The sequence below is a fragment of the Rattus norvegicus genome, chromosome X (assembly GCF_021556685.1).
Source record: "Rattus norvegicus strain SHRSP/BbbUtx chromosome X, alternate assembly SHRSP_T2T, whole genome shotgun sequence".
In the NCBI taxonomy this organism is placed as follows: Eukaryota; Metazoa; Chordata; class Mammalia; order Rodentia; family Muridae; genus Rattus; species Rattus norvegicus.
In genome coordinates this window covers 81845189-81862979 of record NC_141554.1, presented here as the reverse complement: position 1 = coordinate 81862979, position 17791 = coordinate 81845189, and the positions used below count along the sequence as shown (strand labels likewise).

General features: G+C 34.8%; 1 protein-coding gene across 3 annotated transcripts in view; it reads left to right on the top strand.

Moving 5' to 3' along the window:
• Positions 1-17791, top strand: part of Brwd3 (bromodomain and WD repeat domain containing 3) — a 93444-nt gene that overhangs the window by 14297 nt on the left and 61356 nt on the right. For all 3 annotated transcript variants that reach the window (XM_087599864.1, NM_001447003.1, XM_087599863.1), the window contains 2 exon segments: positions 14970-15130; positions 16320-16541. In XM_087599864.1, coding sequence (XP_087455990.1) covers positions 14970-15130; positions 16320-16541 — 383 coding nt within the window.

Genomic DNA, 17791 nt, shown 5'->3' with positions numbered 1-17791 from the left:
CAATTTGTGATCTTTGCATTTTTTAACAGTTGTTCAAAAAACTCTAAGTAGCTTTTGTTGAAGCCCTGCTCATCGGCTTTGTTTGAAAGTATATTTTTGGGGGTGTGGATCTCATATCTAAGAAATTGTACCCTGTCATAAGCTCCCAAGATTATTTCTATTTCCTTTTTTAAAGTTTTGGAATTTTATTTTAAATTTTGTTCATTTTTTCCATTTTGCATTAATATTAGAATGGATATGCAATTTAGTTTGGGTTCATACTTTTTTGCACATTGAAATGTAATTGTTTCAGGCCATCTTTTCTCTTAATTATGCACGTATGACTCTAGACTATGTTGTTTGACTATTCCAACTTAGTTCTCACTTTTTCAGAATTGCTTCAAGGTTTCTTGTCCTTAGCCCTCGTATAAACTTTACAGTTCAGTTCCCTTTACTACAAAGAAACCTTGAGGATTTCCTTCAAATATCATTGTATCCGTGGCCAAATTTTGGGAATGCTTTTGTTATTTACCTCTAGAAAATAGACACTACACTTAACAGTTATTTCTATATTAACCTTATGATATTCAGTTACTAAATTTGCTGACCTTTAAAAAGACACTTTGAGATTATTGTTTGTGTGGATGATAACATCAACACTGAATGATTGTTTCCTTTTTCATCTTTCCCTTGTATGCCTTTCTTGCATTACACAGTAGGTGGTTGAAGTAGTGAGAATGGATATCCTTGCTTTGATTCTTGTTTTAAGATTAAAACTAGACAAGTTTTATCACTAAGTAGCATCATAGATATTTCTATTTAGTCAATTTGCAGACGTTACCTTCTATTCCTACTTTTTAAAAAAACTGCAAATGTTTTTATAAAAATTCATAATTTTTTAAAAAAATCATAATGGATATAGCCTTTTAATTTTATATTCGGTAATTGACGTATACCTATTTTAAACAAGTACTTTATCACTGAGCTATATTCCCAACCATTAGGAGTCATTGTTTTTTTATTTGCGTCTCCTGTAATCTAGAGTAGGCATGTATACACTGTAGCAGATGCTGGCTTCTGCTCCTTACAAGATGATTCTCCTAGCTCCAACCTATGTACTGGGATTACAGCTAGTCCCACTATGACTTGCTTTATGTGATGCTACAGATTGAATCGGGAACTTGGTGCTTGCTAGTTCTTTCTTTCTTTTTTTAATTCTTTGAGAATTTATAGAGTTTACTTTTTTAAATGAAAGTTTTACAGAACTCTTTTTGCCAAGTACAATTATACAAATACAGTTCTGACCATTGAGACATTTCTTTACTTGCCGCCAAGGTCAGAATTGCATTGATTTGGCAAAACACTGCTGGAACACTTTATTTAAAACAGAAGAATATCGTAAAAAGAGTATACTGTGTGAAATTGTCAGAGAATAATAAAGAAAAATTTGTATGATATGATGTTTAGAATTCAAACTATGGAAAATAGTTTACAGAAAAAAAATTTTAAAAAAACTTAGAAATGGAATAGGACAACTTCGAATCCTTGATCCTCTTACTGCTGCCTCTCAAGTGCTGAGATCATGGGCATACCAGGCTGTTGGAGTGCTTAAGGGTACTTGTTCTTCTGAAAGGCTCAATTCCTAGTACCCACATGACAGCTTCAATTCCAGGGGATCTGACATCATCATCTTCAGGCCTCTGTGGATACATGTGGTGCACAGCAGAAAAGGACCCATACACATATAAATTGAAATACATAAAAATTCTGACTTGGCTTGTGCTCTAAAACACGCTACACTGTTGATTGTAATGTCCCCTCCTTGGAGCAACTGATCAGTAATGATGCTTAGTAATTTAATAAGATGGTAGTGAAGGAATTTGAAAGTTAATACCCTGATAACATTCTCCACACTACTTAATATAACACTTGAATTCTATGTGTGGTCACTTTAATCCAGGGTGAATTGCTAAATTTCTCTAGAGAAAGAGCAAAATAGGAATATAATGTATGACTATAATGTGACTGGACAGATGGCTCAGTGGTTAAGAGTACCTGCTGCTATGGCAAAAAACCTGGGTCTGGTTCCCAGCATGCAATGGTAGCTCACCACCATTATAACTCTAGTTGCAGAGGATGGGACACCCTTCTCTGGCCTCCAGAGGAATGGGGCATACATGCACTTGCTTCACAGACATACATAGGAAATACACCCATGCAAATAAAAAGAAATATTAAAAAAGAGATGACTATAGATTTGTATTTTTGTTTACATTTCAGTAGTGCTATTTCATTAGCTGGATGGTTGTCTAATCTAATTGGATTCTCATTGGGCCAAGACTAAATCAGGAAGAAATTTGAACCAATCTCAAACACTCTTTATACTAAATATGACTTAAATAAATACTGGGGCTTATTCAACATTTGTGGTATTGCTTGGAGTTTTAGCCTGTTATCACTAAGTGTTATTTCTTCCTCCCTTTAAAGATTAATGTATGTTATAGAAAGTGATAGTTAAGATTTAACAAACTTTTCATGGAAACAAAGGCCTTCTGAGCTAGTTTGTCATTAGAGAAGTAATATTAAAAGTTCAACTTTCAAGAGTTAGCAATTATTATCCATCCTGGCAAAAAAAGTTTACAAATTTTCATATTTTCCTCTCACAACAATTTTCATGCAGTTCTCCTTAGAAGGACAAGGGTGGGAGCTACCTCATTTTGTTACATACTGACACTATTCCTCAAGAAGGCATAAGCATGCTTTTGTATTTCTAGTCTGAGTCAAAGGCGTGATGCATTAAAGAATCTATTTTTAAATGTTTGTCACTACTTTTATCTTCAGTCCTATTAACTTCCAGTTAGATGCTATAATTTACATAGCATGCCTTTAATTTACATTGTATACACATTTGGAGGCTTGCATTCATTCTAAAGCCAAATTATTATTTACAAGTTGACATAGGCTTCCATTTAGCATTGATTGTCTCTTGACTTACTGGCCATTGTGTGTGTCATAGTTAATGCCAGAACTCACTTGGAGGTGGGAAATCTGCCTCTTTTAAATATATAAATACATATTAGAAGAAAGTACTAAGCTGTTTTTATCGTGAGGAGGTGACTGCATTCCTGTGAGAAATATTTAGCCTTCGTCCCTAATTTTCTGGAGTTCTTATCTCTTGTCCTTGGATCATTTTCTGCCAGACTTAATATTCTTTGTTGGGAGCCTCCCTCCATTTACTTTTCCTATTTGTATTGTGGCAAGCTGCTTGTCCAGTCCCAGCTTTTATGTATCTGGAAAAGAGGAAGAGATATTTGTCACACCTGCAAGTAATTACAACTGAAATATAAACTCAGTCCTTTGTAGGAGCTACGTTGAGTGCTTACTAAATATTAAATGGATGGAAGTGCTATAATTACTGCCACAGGGAAACTGAAACACCCATTTTAAATGCATTGTTTATACAGCTGAGTTTCTAGCCTTTTACATACACTTCTGCAGTCAGTATTGCAGTAATATTAGGATTCGTAATTTTAGTACTGTTTCTTTTTGTTTTGAAGTTATATTATCATACCATTTCCTGCTTCTCTTTTCCTCCATCAACCCTTCCTTACTTACATATACTCCTCCTTCCTCTCTTTCCAGTCATGGCCTCTTTTTTTTCATTAGTCGTTGTGTGTGTGTGTGTGTGTGTGTGTGTGTGTGTGTGTGTGTGTGTGTGTGTTCCTAAATACAACACATGTCTTAGTATTTTTGAAAAAGAAATTAGATTTTTATGTTCAACTTCATTATATACAATATAATGAAAATAATTTCTTTACTTCTATTTTGAACATTATTTTTACTTACACATGTACAAACTGTTTTAGTCCTCTTATATTTATACTATACATTTAGTTAAGTATCTGATAGAAATAGAACTTTGTAGTTTAACCAAGCTGTAAAATAAGAGTCAAGATTTTTAAATTGGAGAAAAGTGTATTCCAAAACTTCTGGGTTTAATAACTAAATCGGGTTGAAAGGTTTAGAGGAGGATTAAGAGGATAAAATGCAAATGCAAGCCAGTTGTGGTGAGGCAGGCCTTTAATGCCAGCACTGGGGAGGCATAGGCAGGAAGATCTGAGTTCAAGGCCAGTGTGGTCTATTTAGAGCAGTGGTTCTCCACCTTCCTAGTGCTGTGACTCTTTACTGTAATTTATTTGCTTTGCTACTGTTATGAATCATAGACTATCAGAAATATAGGATATTGAATATACAACCACCAAAGGGGTTGTGACCCCACAGGTTGAGAACCATTGATTTAGATTTCCCAAGAAAGCTTATACTTTTAATCCTGGCACTTAGAGGCAGGCTGACCTCTGAGTTTCAGGCTAGCCTGGTCTACAGGACAGTCAGGGCTTGTTACACAGAGAAACTTTGTCATGAAACAACAACGATGAAAAGCCAGAAAACAAACAAACAGACACCCACAAAAAAAATCAACACCAAAAAATGCCCACACAACCCAGGAGAGTTCCAAGACAGCCAGGGCTTCATAGAGACCCTGTCTTAAAAATCAAATCAATATTTTTAGTCCCATTTACATTATATTAAAGAACTTGCAGCGAGTCTGACTAAAAGGCTGAGCAGAACTGGAAATGATGATTAGGGTTGTTTGGTTAGTTTGTTTGTTTGTTAGTTTCTTATTTTTTTTTCAGTAACTTGGTATTATCCAAACAATAATAAATGTATGGCCATTAGCTAGTAAGCCTATTGTACCAACTAGTGTTATCTAATTTATGTTGCAGAGGAGAACTGTGGGATGGAATTGCCATCTGCTTTGAAAACTATAAGCTTTTAGTTTGATGAATTAAGATTTTACAGACATAATTTGAGCCACAGTAACATGAAATTCATGAAAGAATATTCTTAGTTTTATGTATTTGTTATACTTTCTGGATTTCATTCAAGTTTATTTTTATTCTTATCTTAGTACCTTTCACATTTAGTGGATTTTAATTTGTCTTATTAAAGCTTTTCTCAAAGACATTTACTCAAGCTTCATAGTCTCCTTTGCAGCTGTAAAGTTGGTGCGAAGTTTATATGGTTTTTTTTGTTTTGTTTTGTTTTGTTTTCTTTTGTTGTCATTGGTGGCAGCGGCAGCAGTGTTTGCTTGTTTGCTTGTTTGTTGTTTTTGCTTTATTTCCAATGCTCCAGATGGGACTTGGAGTCTTACTTACATTACAGACTTTCTCTACTACTGAACTACAGCACTAGCTTACTGTTTTTAGGGTGGGTTTTTGATGTTGCTAGTTTTCTGGGTCTTTTAAACTTTTAAAGAGACACTCACTTTGTAGTTCGGTGTAGCTTGGAGAATTGGTGATTTGTGTGTGCATGTGTGCGTGCATACACACCCATGCATACCGACCATGGGACACATGTGGAGAAAGACAGAATAACTTCTACCATATGGTTCACTGGCATTGGACTCAGTATCTGAGTGAGACTTGGTAGCAAGTCCCTTATTTGCTTCGATGTCAGCCTTTCCAGGGTTTTTGATGGGCAGTTTCTTAGTCAGTTATGGTCTTTTGTATTTATGGAAGCTGTTGTGTTTAATGCATTTTAATATTCAAAAGGTTGTAAATAGGTACTCTTTGCTGGTTAAAAGAAAAATAAACACTAGCCAAGTGACATTTTTGTAAAAGAGAAAAGAATGGTTTTTAATCTATCAATGTCATTTAAGAAAATTCAAAGCATTCTATTTTTATACAATTTAAAGGCATTTGAAATTAAGAATTAGAAAACTACAGAAGGATTTCAAGAACCTATTATCATACTGTCAAGGGCAGATGAAACGGCTGAAGAGTTATTTTACACATGGGGAAAACATCAGATATTATTGCCACATTGTACACTTGTGTTTTAAGGGGTTTTTGTTTTGTTTTTTGATGCTAGTTTGCTAATAAACTGTACCAGCAGAGACAATATTTTCCTCAAATAATACATGTCAAAATTCAGTGAGTTATCTTTTTTATAGTTTTGGTTTAGGCTTAGAAGTTTTATTTGGATTCGGAGCTTTGTCAATCTAAACAACTGAACATTATAGGGTAATTCAATTAAATTTATTACTTAAAGTGTACTAAGAAAAGGCCACCACATGTTACCGTGTAATCTAACCAAATAAGATTTATTGTTTTCACAGAGTGAGGGAGGAAACTTGTGGAAGCATGGAGGGTCTCTGAGAGATAGGCCAGGTTAGTAGCATTTGGCTTAAACTAAAGAATTGGTAGGGTTTAAAGGAAGTCAGAACAGTTCTAAATTGGCGGCTGTTTTCTGAGGCAAATTAGGAAAATGGAGAATTATCTGGAGACTGGGTGTTATTAAGCAAAAGCAGTTTGGAAGTTAGATATTTCTCTCTGGTAGGAAATGAAAATAACAAACGGGTCTGGGTGCATGATTGGTAAGAAATCAATAATGGTCAAGGAGTGGGGAGTAGTTAATGGTATTTTAGAACTACTCTATAACCTTGGGGAAAGCAATGTTCCTGGTAATTTTGCAGCTGGCTTTATCTGTGTCTTCCCAAGTTTGATTGATTTTAGGGATTTTGTTTTATTTTTCAGTTCTCACTGATTGACTCCTTCAGTCCTGAATGGCTTTTGACTATTTAAAAGTGGAGTATTGTACATCTTTTAAATAAACCCAGGTCACAGTTTGTCATTAATGTTATTTTGAAGACAATTTGTTGGCTGTTCTTCATCTGCTGAGTTGAAAAATCTTTTGAGGGGTAGGCTAGAAACATTTTATAGTTGACACTTTAAGGTTCCACACCTGTGGGAAAAAGTCTTAATATTAACTGAAAAAAATGAATACACTATTTAGTGGTCCAGCAGCTCTGCTGTGGTCTTTGTGGAATAGTCTTTGGTACTCTGCGGGTCTTGGCCAGCTTCCTACTAGAAACCAATTTAGCAGAAGCCAGAATCTCTGTTAATTGTGTTTTCTGGCAGATGGAGATAAGATGTAGACTTTTTATGGTTAAATTTTTTATGTCTTTTTAGGCCCACAGTACTTGTATATTCAGTAATGTTATTAAAGAGGCAGCTTTTTAAAAGTGGAAAATGAAATCATGAAATCTTTTTTGAAATTAGGTTATTTCATTTATTTACATTTCAAATGTTATCCCCCTTCCCAGTTTCCCATCTACAAGCCCCCTATACTGTCTTCCATCCCTTTGCCTCTCTGAGGGTGCTACCCCACCTGTCTACCCACTCTTGCCTCAGTGGCCTAGTGTTCCCCTATCCTGAGTCATCAAGCCTCCAATGAGTTAGGGTCTCTCTGTGTAGCCTTGGCTGTTCTGGAACTCACTTTGTAGACCAGGCTGGTCTGGAATCCGCAGAACTCCCGCTGCTTCTGCTTCCCAAATGCTATTAAGGGCATATGTCACCACCATCAGCTCCTTCCCATGTTTTGTATCCCCTATATCCCATTGAAGTGAGATTTTATGAAAAGACAAGTGATTTTAGACTGCCTTCAGTGTTAGGTATGATATTGATGAGCTGAAATTGCAGAAGCTAAAGGAATAGCTAGGGGTAATGGATATCAGTATAGTAAACTGGGAGAAGTTTAGTTGAAAACTGAATAGATTGCCTATGAATAATGTCCAAGGGCTTCCTCTATACTTGTTTGTGTATACATATGTATACATATGTGTAAGCAAACTGAAGCTCTATACTGTTTACCACTTACGTGTCTATCTCTATAATTGATAAAGAATTTTCATCTCTACAAGGGCTCTTTATGTTGCCTTTCTATAACAGGACCATTTCTACCTAGCTCTAACACTGAGCCTGGTCAATTGCTAATCTTCTACAGTGGTGGTCACTTAGTATCATGGAGGATTGATTCCAGGATCCTCCTCCTTAAATTAATGGATGATCAAAGACCTCGTATGACACAGAGGCGCTATGGTTATAAGGTAGTGCTGGAGATTTTTACTAGTGTGTGATAGGCCTTGGACTGCAAAAAGTAAAATAACCAACAAATAGTATTGGGATATAGCTTACATGCCTGTTTCATATATTTAAAATTGTCTTTAGATTATTAATAATACTTAAAGCCATTTAAATTCTATATAGTTATTTTAATTGGTTAGGGAATGGTGACAGGAAAACCACCTGTGTGTAGTTGGTACAGATGCAGTTTTATTTTTACTGCTGTCATTAAATTCAGGGCCTTCTCACATGCTAGATATGTACCTTCCCCCATGTTCATACATTTGTTTAGTGTGTATGCATACTCACATGCTGTGATGTACGTGTGGTGGTTAGAGAATGATTTGTGGGAGTCGGTTCTCCATCTACTATGTGTGGATTCTGGGGATTGAGGAAGAATCTCTGATTTTGTTGCTTTGAGGACTCTAGGCTAGTTGGCCTGCCACCTTCCTAGGCTTTTCCTGTCTGTAGCTTCTCTCTTGCCTCAGGAGTGCTAGAATTACAGCTTTGAGGTATGACTTTCCTTGAGTTCTGAGGACTAACCAAAGGAGTTCTGGGATTACAGATGTGCACTACCATATCACTTTTTATATGGGTTGAGACATTGAGCGCAGCTTACACTGCACAGTAAGCACTGCGCTTACTGAGTCATCTCCTGAGCCTCATACCTAATTCTAACAGGATGGGGTGATTCTTTGACTTGCACTCAGTGATACTTTGTGATATTGTAAGTTTTGAAATACATTATATATTTTCACTACATGTTTGTCAGCATTTCAGAAATGTCTGTTGAGTTCTGCTGCCTATTTTTCCTGCTTGTCAACATTTCAGAAAGGTCTGTTGACTACTGTTGCCTTTTTTTATTGTGTTCATTTGTGTTCTGTTGAGTTTTGGGATGTTCTTATATGCTGTCTATATCAACCCTGTGTCATATGAATAGCTTCTCAATATTTTCTTCCAATCTGTAGGTTGTTTTTCTATGTCTTTTTGTTGTCGTCATCGTTGTTGTTGTTGTTGTTGTTGTTGTTGTTGTTGTGCAGAAACTTTTTAAATTTGAGATAATAATTTGGTTTGTTGTTATTTTTGAATCCTATGGAACTAGGGTTAAAAAAAAGCTGTGCCCGCTGCAATTCTGTTATATTCTGAGTGCCTATATTTATGCCAATCCTGTGTTGTTTGGATTATTGTAGCTTTCAAATATATTTTGAAACCACACTTTGTTCCTTTGGTTGAAGACATGTTTGATCATTTGCAGTTGTGACTTCGTACAATTTTGTGATTTTCTTCTAGTCCTAAGAAGATTGTTTTTATGTTATTAAGGATTCTATTTAAACAGATTGCTTTATATATTATGGATATTTAACCATATACTTGAGGCATTCTACATTAGAAACTTTTGTTTACTTACTAAAAGAGACTACATGTTAGTCTAGATATATCGTTTATTATAGCAATATAATTTCTTTCACATGAATTTCTAGAAGATTGTTGGATTATGTAGTACTTCATTTTTTACATTTTGAGGAACCTCTATATTATACAGGAAAATGATAATATAATTTACATTTTTACTCATAACATATTTTTAAGTGCATGCTTTCATGCATGCATATTTAGTGCATGCTTGTGTGCATGTGTGTTAATGCTCATACATATCAGTCAAAGGGCAATTTTGAGGCATTAGTGCTTTCCTTTTAATGGATTCTTGGGATTGAACTCAAATCTTCAAGCTTTGCAGCAAGCACCTTTATCTTACAGACCTCAATATTTGTTTCTCTTTTTTTCTCCATCTTTATTAACTTGAGTATTTCTTATTTACATTTCGATTGTTATTCCCCTTCCAGGTTTCCAGGCCAACATCCCCCTAGCCCCTCCCCCTCCCCTTCCCCATCCCCCTCCCTTAACCGCCCTCCCCCCAACAATCACGTTCACTGAGGGTTCAGTCTTGGCAGGACCCAGGGCTTCCCCTTCCACTGGTGCTCTTACTAGGATATTCATTGCTACCTATGAGGTTAGAGCCCAGGGTCAGTCCATGTATAGTCTTTAGGTAGTGGCTTAGTCCCTGGAAGCTCTGGTTGCTTGACATTGTTGTACTTTTGGGGTCTCGAGCCCCTTCAAGCTCTTCCAGTCCTTTCTCTGATTCCTTCAACGGGGGTCCCGTTCTCAGTTCAGTGGTTTGCTGCTGGCATTCGCCTATGTATTTGCTGTATCAAATGTCTCAAGCCCCTTCAAGCTCTTCCAGTCCTTTCTCTGATTCCTTCAATGTGAACATTTGTTTCTTGTTGATATTTTTTACATCTCATTTGAGAAATGTCTTTTCAGGTTCATTACCCATTTAAAGAGTTTTATTGTTAAGTTCTTTGAATTGCTTATAACCCTTAAGTGATTTGGATACTAGCTTCATCAGATCTGGGATTTGCACATACTTTCTCTTAATCTGTGGGTGAACTCTTCATTCTGTTGTTGGCTGTGGGGTTGTTTTTGTTGTTCTTGCTGTTGTTTGGATGAGATCTCATTTGTTCTTAACTTTTGGCTATATATGTTTCTGGAGTGGTATACAGACAACTAGTGGCTTTACAGTTTAGGGGCTTATATATAACTCTTTGACTCATGATAAGTTGATTTTTGTATTTAATATATATATCATTCTTTTGCATACCCAGTTTTTTCAACAGCACTTTCTCCATTGTTTGATCCTTGAACATTTATGGAGTGTCAGTTTATTTTCTATTTTTATTACTGGAAATGCTATTCTTTTATGTTGGTCATTGTATTGTTTCTGTGCTAGAACGATGCCATTCACGGTAGCTTTATAAGGAATCTAGGGCTTTATGCTTTGTTCTTTCTGTTTTAAGTCCTTTGAGTATTTGGGAATTTTATATTTCCACTTAGATTAAGGATTATTTTCTACTTCTCTGAAAAATGTCATTGGAATTTTTACAGTGATTTGACTCGAATTTTTTTTAAAGATTTTATTTATTCATTTTATATATGATGAGTACACTGTCACTGTCTTCACACACACCAGAAGAGGGCATCAGATCTTGTTACAGATGTTTGTGGGCCACCATGTGGTTGCTGGGAATTGAACTCATGACCTCTGGAAGAGCAGTCAGTGCTCTTAACCGCTGAGCCATCTCTCCAGCCCTTGACTCGAATTTTATGATCATTTTTATTATCAAGTAGGTGACTACATAAAAAAGATTCAACTGCGTACTGCTTACAGATTCACTGTACATCTAATGAGACTTACAGTCAAAAAAATGTATTCCATGAAAAGAGAAACCTAAACAGAATAGGGGTAGCTACATGTTAGACAAAATAGACTTTAAATGAAAAATTCTAGGAAGAGAAAAAAGGGATCCACACTAAAAATAGTATATAAAATTTTCAGCACATTTGTGTATGGTGTATTCAAAACAACTTAATTTTGTCATTAGACCTAAGTCTCCTTCTTCCCCAGGGGATCTCATAATTCATATGTAAATAATCCAAGCACTTGTGTATAGAATTAGTCCATCTGTAAGTGGAATAATCATACCATACTCACCTTATACTGCTAATGTAGTTTGGAGAGAAGATCATGGCAATACCTATAAACACCTATTACACAACCTATTAGACTTCAGGGAAATGAAAAATATAACAATAAAACAACTCAATTTTTTTTAGAATTGAGGAAATAATAAAGAACAGAAATAAATAAAAAATCACTACACAAACAGCATAAAAGATCAACTTAATAGTGGTTGGTTGCTCGTGCCTATAAGTTTTCTCTTCTTTGATGGTTTCGTCCATGTTTATTTTATGAAATAATGTATGTTTGTCAGTTCTAACTTCCCAACAAATGCTGTTTTCATGTTTTGTATAGTGTTTGTAGTTTTGCTTTGTTTTGTTTGTGACATGCTGAGTTTAATTAGTGTTGCCATGAGCATAGGGGAGGGATTATTTACAGGAACATGAAAAATGTACCATGCCTAGACCATTGAAGAAAATAACCCCCTTTCCCTTTGTAACCTTTAACTGCTAATAGCTCCTCAAGGAGGGATGGGATCTCATGAGTCCCTTTCCATCCATGATAGACTGTTAACAGGTAGAGCTTTTGGCGGTTTAAAAAGTTAATCCTTAAAAAGGCATTGCCAAAGCCTTAGTCAACATAATTTAAAAAGAGGAATCATTCAAAACAGAGATGAGAGAAATTACAACTCATGACATGGAAATGCAAAATTCATAAGATACAACTATACATCAACAAATGTGATAGTCTACACTACATTGAATAACTATATAAAAGCTTAGATAGCCCAGAAGCAACAAAGATTTCTCAAAAAGTATAACCTACTAAAAAAATCAGAATGGAGGAGAAAAATCTGAACAGAATCGTAAAAAGAAATATCATTAATAACTAAAAGTCTCCTAATAGCTTCATTGCTGAATTCCAGCAAACTGTTAAGGAGGAACTAATTCAATTACTTTTCATACTTGCGAAAAATTGAAGGAGAGAATGCTTCCCGCTACCTTAAGAGTACACCAGTACCTTGATAATAAAATGAGACACTGTCAGCATCCTTCCTGGACATATATAGCAAAAATCAAACAAATGTTAGCAGTACTCACTCCACAGCACACTGAAATGTTATAAAACATAACGAAGTGTAGTTTGTTTCCATGATGTTTATCAACTCAGGCAAATGAATGATCATGATACAGCAATTGATAAAATGAAGGGGAAATATAGTACATACTCTTCTCTAACGATACAGGAAAACATTCAATATTTTCCCTTTATTGGTGATAAAAGCATTAATGAATATAAAATATACATATATACCAGTGCAGCAGAAGCTATATATTTCAAACCTATAACTAATATATTCATCAGTGAAAACTGTGGTTTTTCATTTAGGATTAGGAACAAAACAAGGATGCCTTCTTTATCTACTTCCGTCTGCCAAAATGTCAGATATTCTTGTTAAATTAATTGAAAAAGTGGAAAAGTAAAAAATAATACATCTATTATGAAGAAAAGATGACATAGTTGTTAACTCCACCTCCCCCCCAAAAAAAACTGCATCAAAAAACATTTGAAACTGTTAATACAATTTCGGTCACGTTTTCAGGTTACAAAAGCAATGCATGACAACCTCTGGTGTTTCTATACCCTAATGATGGACTAGTTGAAAGAAAAATTATGAAAACAATCCTATTTACAATACCAAACAATAGTATATATAGCAATAAACTAAGAAAATGAAAGTTCTCTTTAATTAAAGTCTGAAACATGATGTTATAAACTGATGGTACAAACCAAAGACTATATAAATAAATGGAAAGATATCTCGGTTCATTGATTGGCATTTTTTCCTATCTCCACCTGGTCCTCAAAGTTATTTTGTTTGTTTTGTTTGAATTTCTTCTGCTGCTAATTTTTTATTACTTGTTTTTTTGTCCTGCAAGCAGTGATTTTTCGATAGAGGTGTTTCTCTGACCCCCAAGCCATATTTAGCAGTGTGGGGAGCTATTTTTGCTTGTCATACTCAGTGCTGGTAATGCTATTAGTGTCTAGTGGGTAGAGACTACGGTTGCTGCTAACACCCTACAATGAACAGACTCACACCTGTAACATAGAAATATCCAGCCCAAAGTGTCAGTATTTCCTCAGTTGAAAACTATACACTTAAACAACATAACTTTTCCTCTGTGAAGCTGCAAAAAAATGAAAAGAAATAAAAGCAAACAAACCAAAACTCAAAACATGAAAACCACAAAATAGGGCTGATTCAAAAACTCAAAGCATTAGGAAATGTTTGCTTGGGAAAGCAGTGTGCCTACTCTGTCTGGTCTTAGAGTTGGAGAAATTTCTGTTCGGTGGGATAGGGAATGGCTACCAAAAGTAATCCTTACCTAGAATTTGTTCTTACTCAGTCTTATTATTTTAACCTTTATTCGTTTACTCATTGTTTAACAATATTTAAGTGCCCATCTCTAATATGCGCTAAGGATTTTCTTTCAAAGTTTTCTGACTATGACATTCATCATTAATGTTTCTGTAATTTTACCAGTTTAAAGTGGCCAATGTAACTTTTCCTGAAAGGTAGACTTCCTAATATGGTGAGGCAATAAGGGTTTCATATTTTTATTGTGGCATGCTTCTAATTATACTGATCTAGCTAGAACTGAACTCTTACCTTCATTTCGCTGTGCTTGAACATAGACGTGTTGCTGTTTGTTCCATACAGTGTTCGCAGGGCAGTAAAATGTCCTTTCACCTCGGGGTAAATTTCAATATACAGAGATTCTATGTTATGCCTAAAATAACCATGTGGGTTACTCAGTTTTTAGTGTGTAAGAGAAGATTGGAAGGACTTACACACACACACACACACACACACACACACACACACACACACAGAGAGAGAGAGAGAGAGAGAGAGATAAATAGGTGTTTGAGAATTCTTACATTAGAACCAAGATCTCTATTTTAGAAGTGAACAGAATCTACGTGGTATTTGTTGAATTGTTCAAGTTATGTTACATTCCTGGTGATTTTTTTTAAACCTAAACTTATTTACTTATTCATTTATGTGCAGGGGCCGGGATTTAAAATGATCACAGAGGATGTATATAAAGCCTCAAAAGTTTAGTCATACAAACTTGTGGAAAAAAATTCTATAGGTAGAATCCAAAAGATGAGAACTGATAAACCTCAACGGGATTTTCTTTTCTTTCTTCCTTTTTGCTGCTTATATAGCATCATAGAAAGAGGAAAAGAGAATGTGCTTCATAAACTATAGGAAGCTAAAGAGTGTATCAAATTCCCAAGACCTAACAGAATAGTATTGTTCGTACTCTTGAATTTAGAAAGTAATGAAATGTATAAGTAAATTTAGATGTCTCATTATGGAGAATTGGTATGTCAGCTATACCATTTTGTCTTATTTTAATAGTCATACATACACAAATTGCGTACAGTAAGCTTCACTTTCTGATTTTAAGATGTATTCTCCTATTTCATTTTATTTGCAGTGAATATCACCTCGGCCAGGCAATTAACCGGATGTAGTCGCTTCAGCCATGTTTTCCCCTCATCTGCTTACCAGCACATTAAGATGCATAAAAGAATTCTGGGACACTTATCTTCTGTCTACTGTGTAGCCTTTGATCGAAGCGGGAGGCGAATTTTTACAGTGAGTTAAAAATTTATGATATGTAACATTATACATTTACAACTGAAGCAAGACTCCATGCCATCCAGTATATTACATTTTATAAGTAACTTATACTATGTGGACTTAGTGATATAGAAAAGTTGGGTTGAAATTGAAAATAATGTCTCAATTTATATAAATGGAGGATGTTCTATGGTAGCCACTTTTGGGAAATTAAATTCAGAAAATTATGTCCTTAGACATCTATATAAACTCAAGATGGTTAGTTTAAGTGAAACAAATCCACTGTTTGATTCTGTTCAACAGTCATTAATTAGAAGACATTTTCTGTTCATATTTGCTTCACGTTGGGCTTTCGTGATTCCATCACCTTCAGCATGGAATGGTTGAACTAAACTGTACATTGCCGAAGATTACACTTACATATATTTCTTTGATTTTTAGGACTGGTTATTTTAAAAATTTCCCAATTTTAAGTTTGACTTACTAAGTCATGTTCTTTGCTTTTGTCTAAACTCTATAGTATATTAATATGTCTAAAAATACGAATGTGATTGCTTCATTGCTGTTAACACAGAGGTGAGAGAAATAGCAAATTTTCTATTTATATCCTACAACAAAGGAAGTGCATTAGAGTCAGAGAAATTATAACTCCTTAGATTGTGTTATTGGCTTTTGAGCTAATGATTTACGTTCCTAGCTATGATGACTTGACAATGGTGCATGTCATCTTTTAATAAATAGATAATTATTTTACCATATTAGAATAGAATTCGTTCTTCTATATTTGAAGCTCACTTGGAATTCTTAAAGGGAAGAGCAACATAAAGTTTTTCACTTGGGGTTATTAATGGCCTCAGGTCTCCAGAGAGATCAATGTGCACTGTAGATTAAATTTTGAAATATTTGTACAAAAAGTTATCAAGACAACTAAGTCAAGCTTGCTAGGCATAGAAAGGAGCAACGGAGAAAATGCTTAATGGCTAGTCACTTAAGAAGGAGCATAAAATATTTAAATTGTTTTTTGGATTATTAAATTTGAAGCCTTTTGCACAAATGACACTGTTTGGACAATACTGAGTCAGCTCTGTCATTTACACAATGTGTATATTTGCTAACGAGTCTACATTATATTGCATTTTTTTCCTTCTTGGTATAAATGGTGCTTTTCTGTTTCATTTTAAATCTGTCTTCTGTGTCCCTGAAGGGTTCAGATGACTGTTTGGTGAAAATCTGGGCTACAGATGATGGACGCCTCCTTGCCACCCTGCGAGGGCACTCTGCTGAAATCTCCGACATGGCTGTTAACTATGAAAATACTCTCATCGCTGCAGGCAGCTGTGATAAAGTTGTGAGAGTATGGTGTCTTCGAACCTGTGCACCAGTTGCTGTCCTTCAGGGACATTCAGCTTCTATTACTTCCATACAGGTGAGAACAAAGATAAGATCTCTGACATGTTAATAAAGCTGAGAATGTTATCATTTGTATTAAGGAGAGATGATATTTTACACGGATATATATACACACATATATATGTATCTTAATATATATTAATATAATTAATGTATACATTAATTATATGGACTAAAGCTCAAAGAATGGCAACAGAAAGAATGCTCTCATAGAGTTTTCTTTCTCTTCTGCAGACAAATGTTTTTAATTTCTTTCCGTCTTACATAAACCTGTGCCTATAAAAATAAATAAAAAACATGATAAGTAATGTTCTTCAAATCTAGAATGAGATATCGTATTTATCTTAAATGTGTATACGTGACGAAGGGATTAAACTTGCAGATGTCTGCCTGCACCCTAGTTAATACCTGTTAATCAGGATATAAAGAGGTTCTAACATGAATATTGACATAGTCTGTTAATACTTAATTCAAAGTATATGGCAGATTTAATATGTGTGTATATGTAGTTTCAATATTATGAAAACGTTACAGTTTTAGTTTCAGTGATTTTTTTTTGTTTCAACTTGATGCTTGATGTAAAATAGATTGTCCATATAATACTTTGATCAGATCCTGGTAGGAAAAGGCATTGCTATCTTAAAAGCCTTTGCTCTTAACAAAACTAAGCTGAAGTTTTCTTTTACTGTTCTGTTTTCTTTCAAGAAAAAAAAACAAAAAATCTTATTAAACTTTTGCATGTAGATAAAAGGCAATACTTTTTAGAAAAATCATTGCTTATATTTGTCATGTGCTAGTTTATAACATATCACTTATTTATAGGGATTTAGCAGAAACCGTGCTCATTCTGTATTGAATTAAAACTGGTAATTAAAATTTTGATTCATTAAGGTTATTGTGTAGATTGTTTTGAGGCCTCTTCTTATTCTGTAGTCTTGGATTTTGAAACTCTCACTCTTGTTCTTATTTTGCATTGTGGGCTTGCAGTTCACCTCTAGGTTGATTAACCTGATAAATACCCTCATCTTGGGCCCATCTTATAACTATATATTTGCTTATTCAACTGTGTACTTAGCATCATTGTGTGATGTCTACCAGATGTCTAAAACTCCGTATATTCAAAATTTAATTCATTTTGCTATTCAAATTTAATCCCAACCAAGCTTTCCCCATCTGTGTAAGTCACTTTTTGGTCACAAATAAAATGCCTGAATGACATTACTTAGGAAGTAAAGAGGGTTTATGGAGCTCACAATTACAGAGATG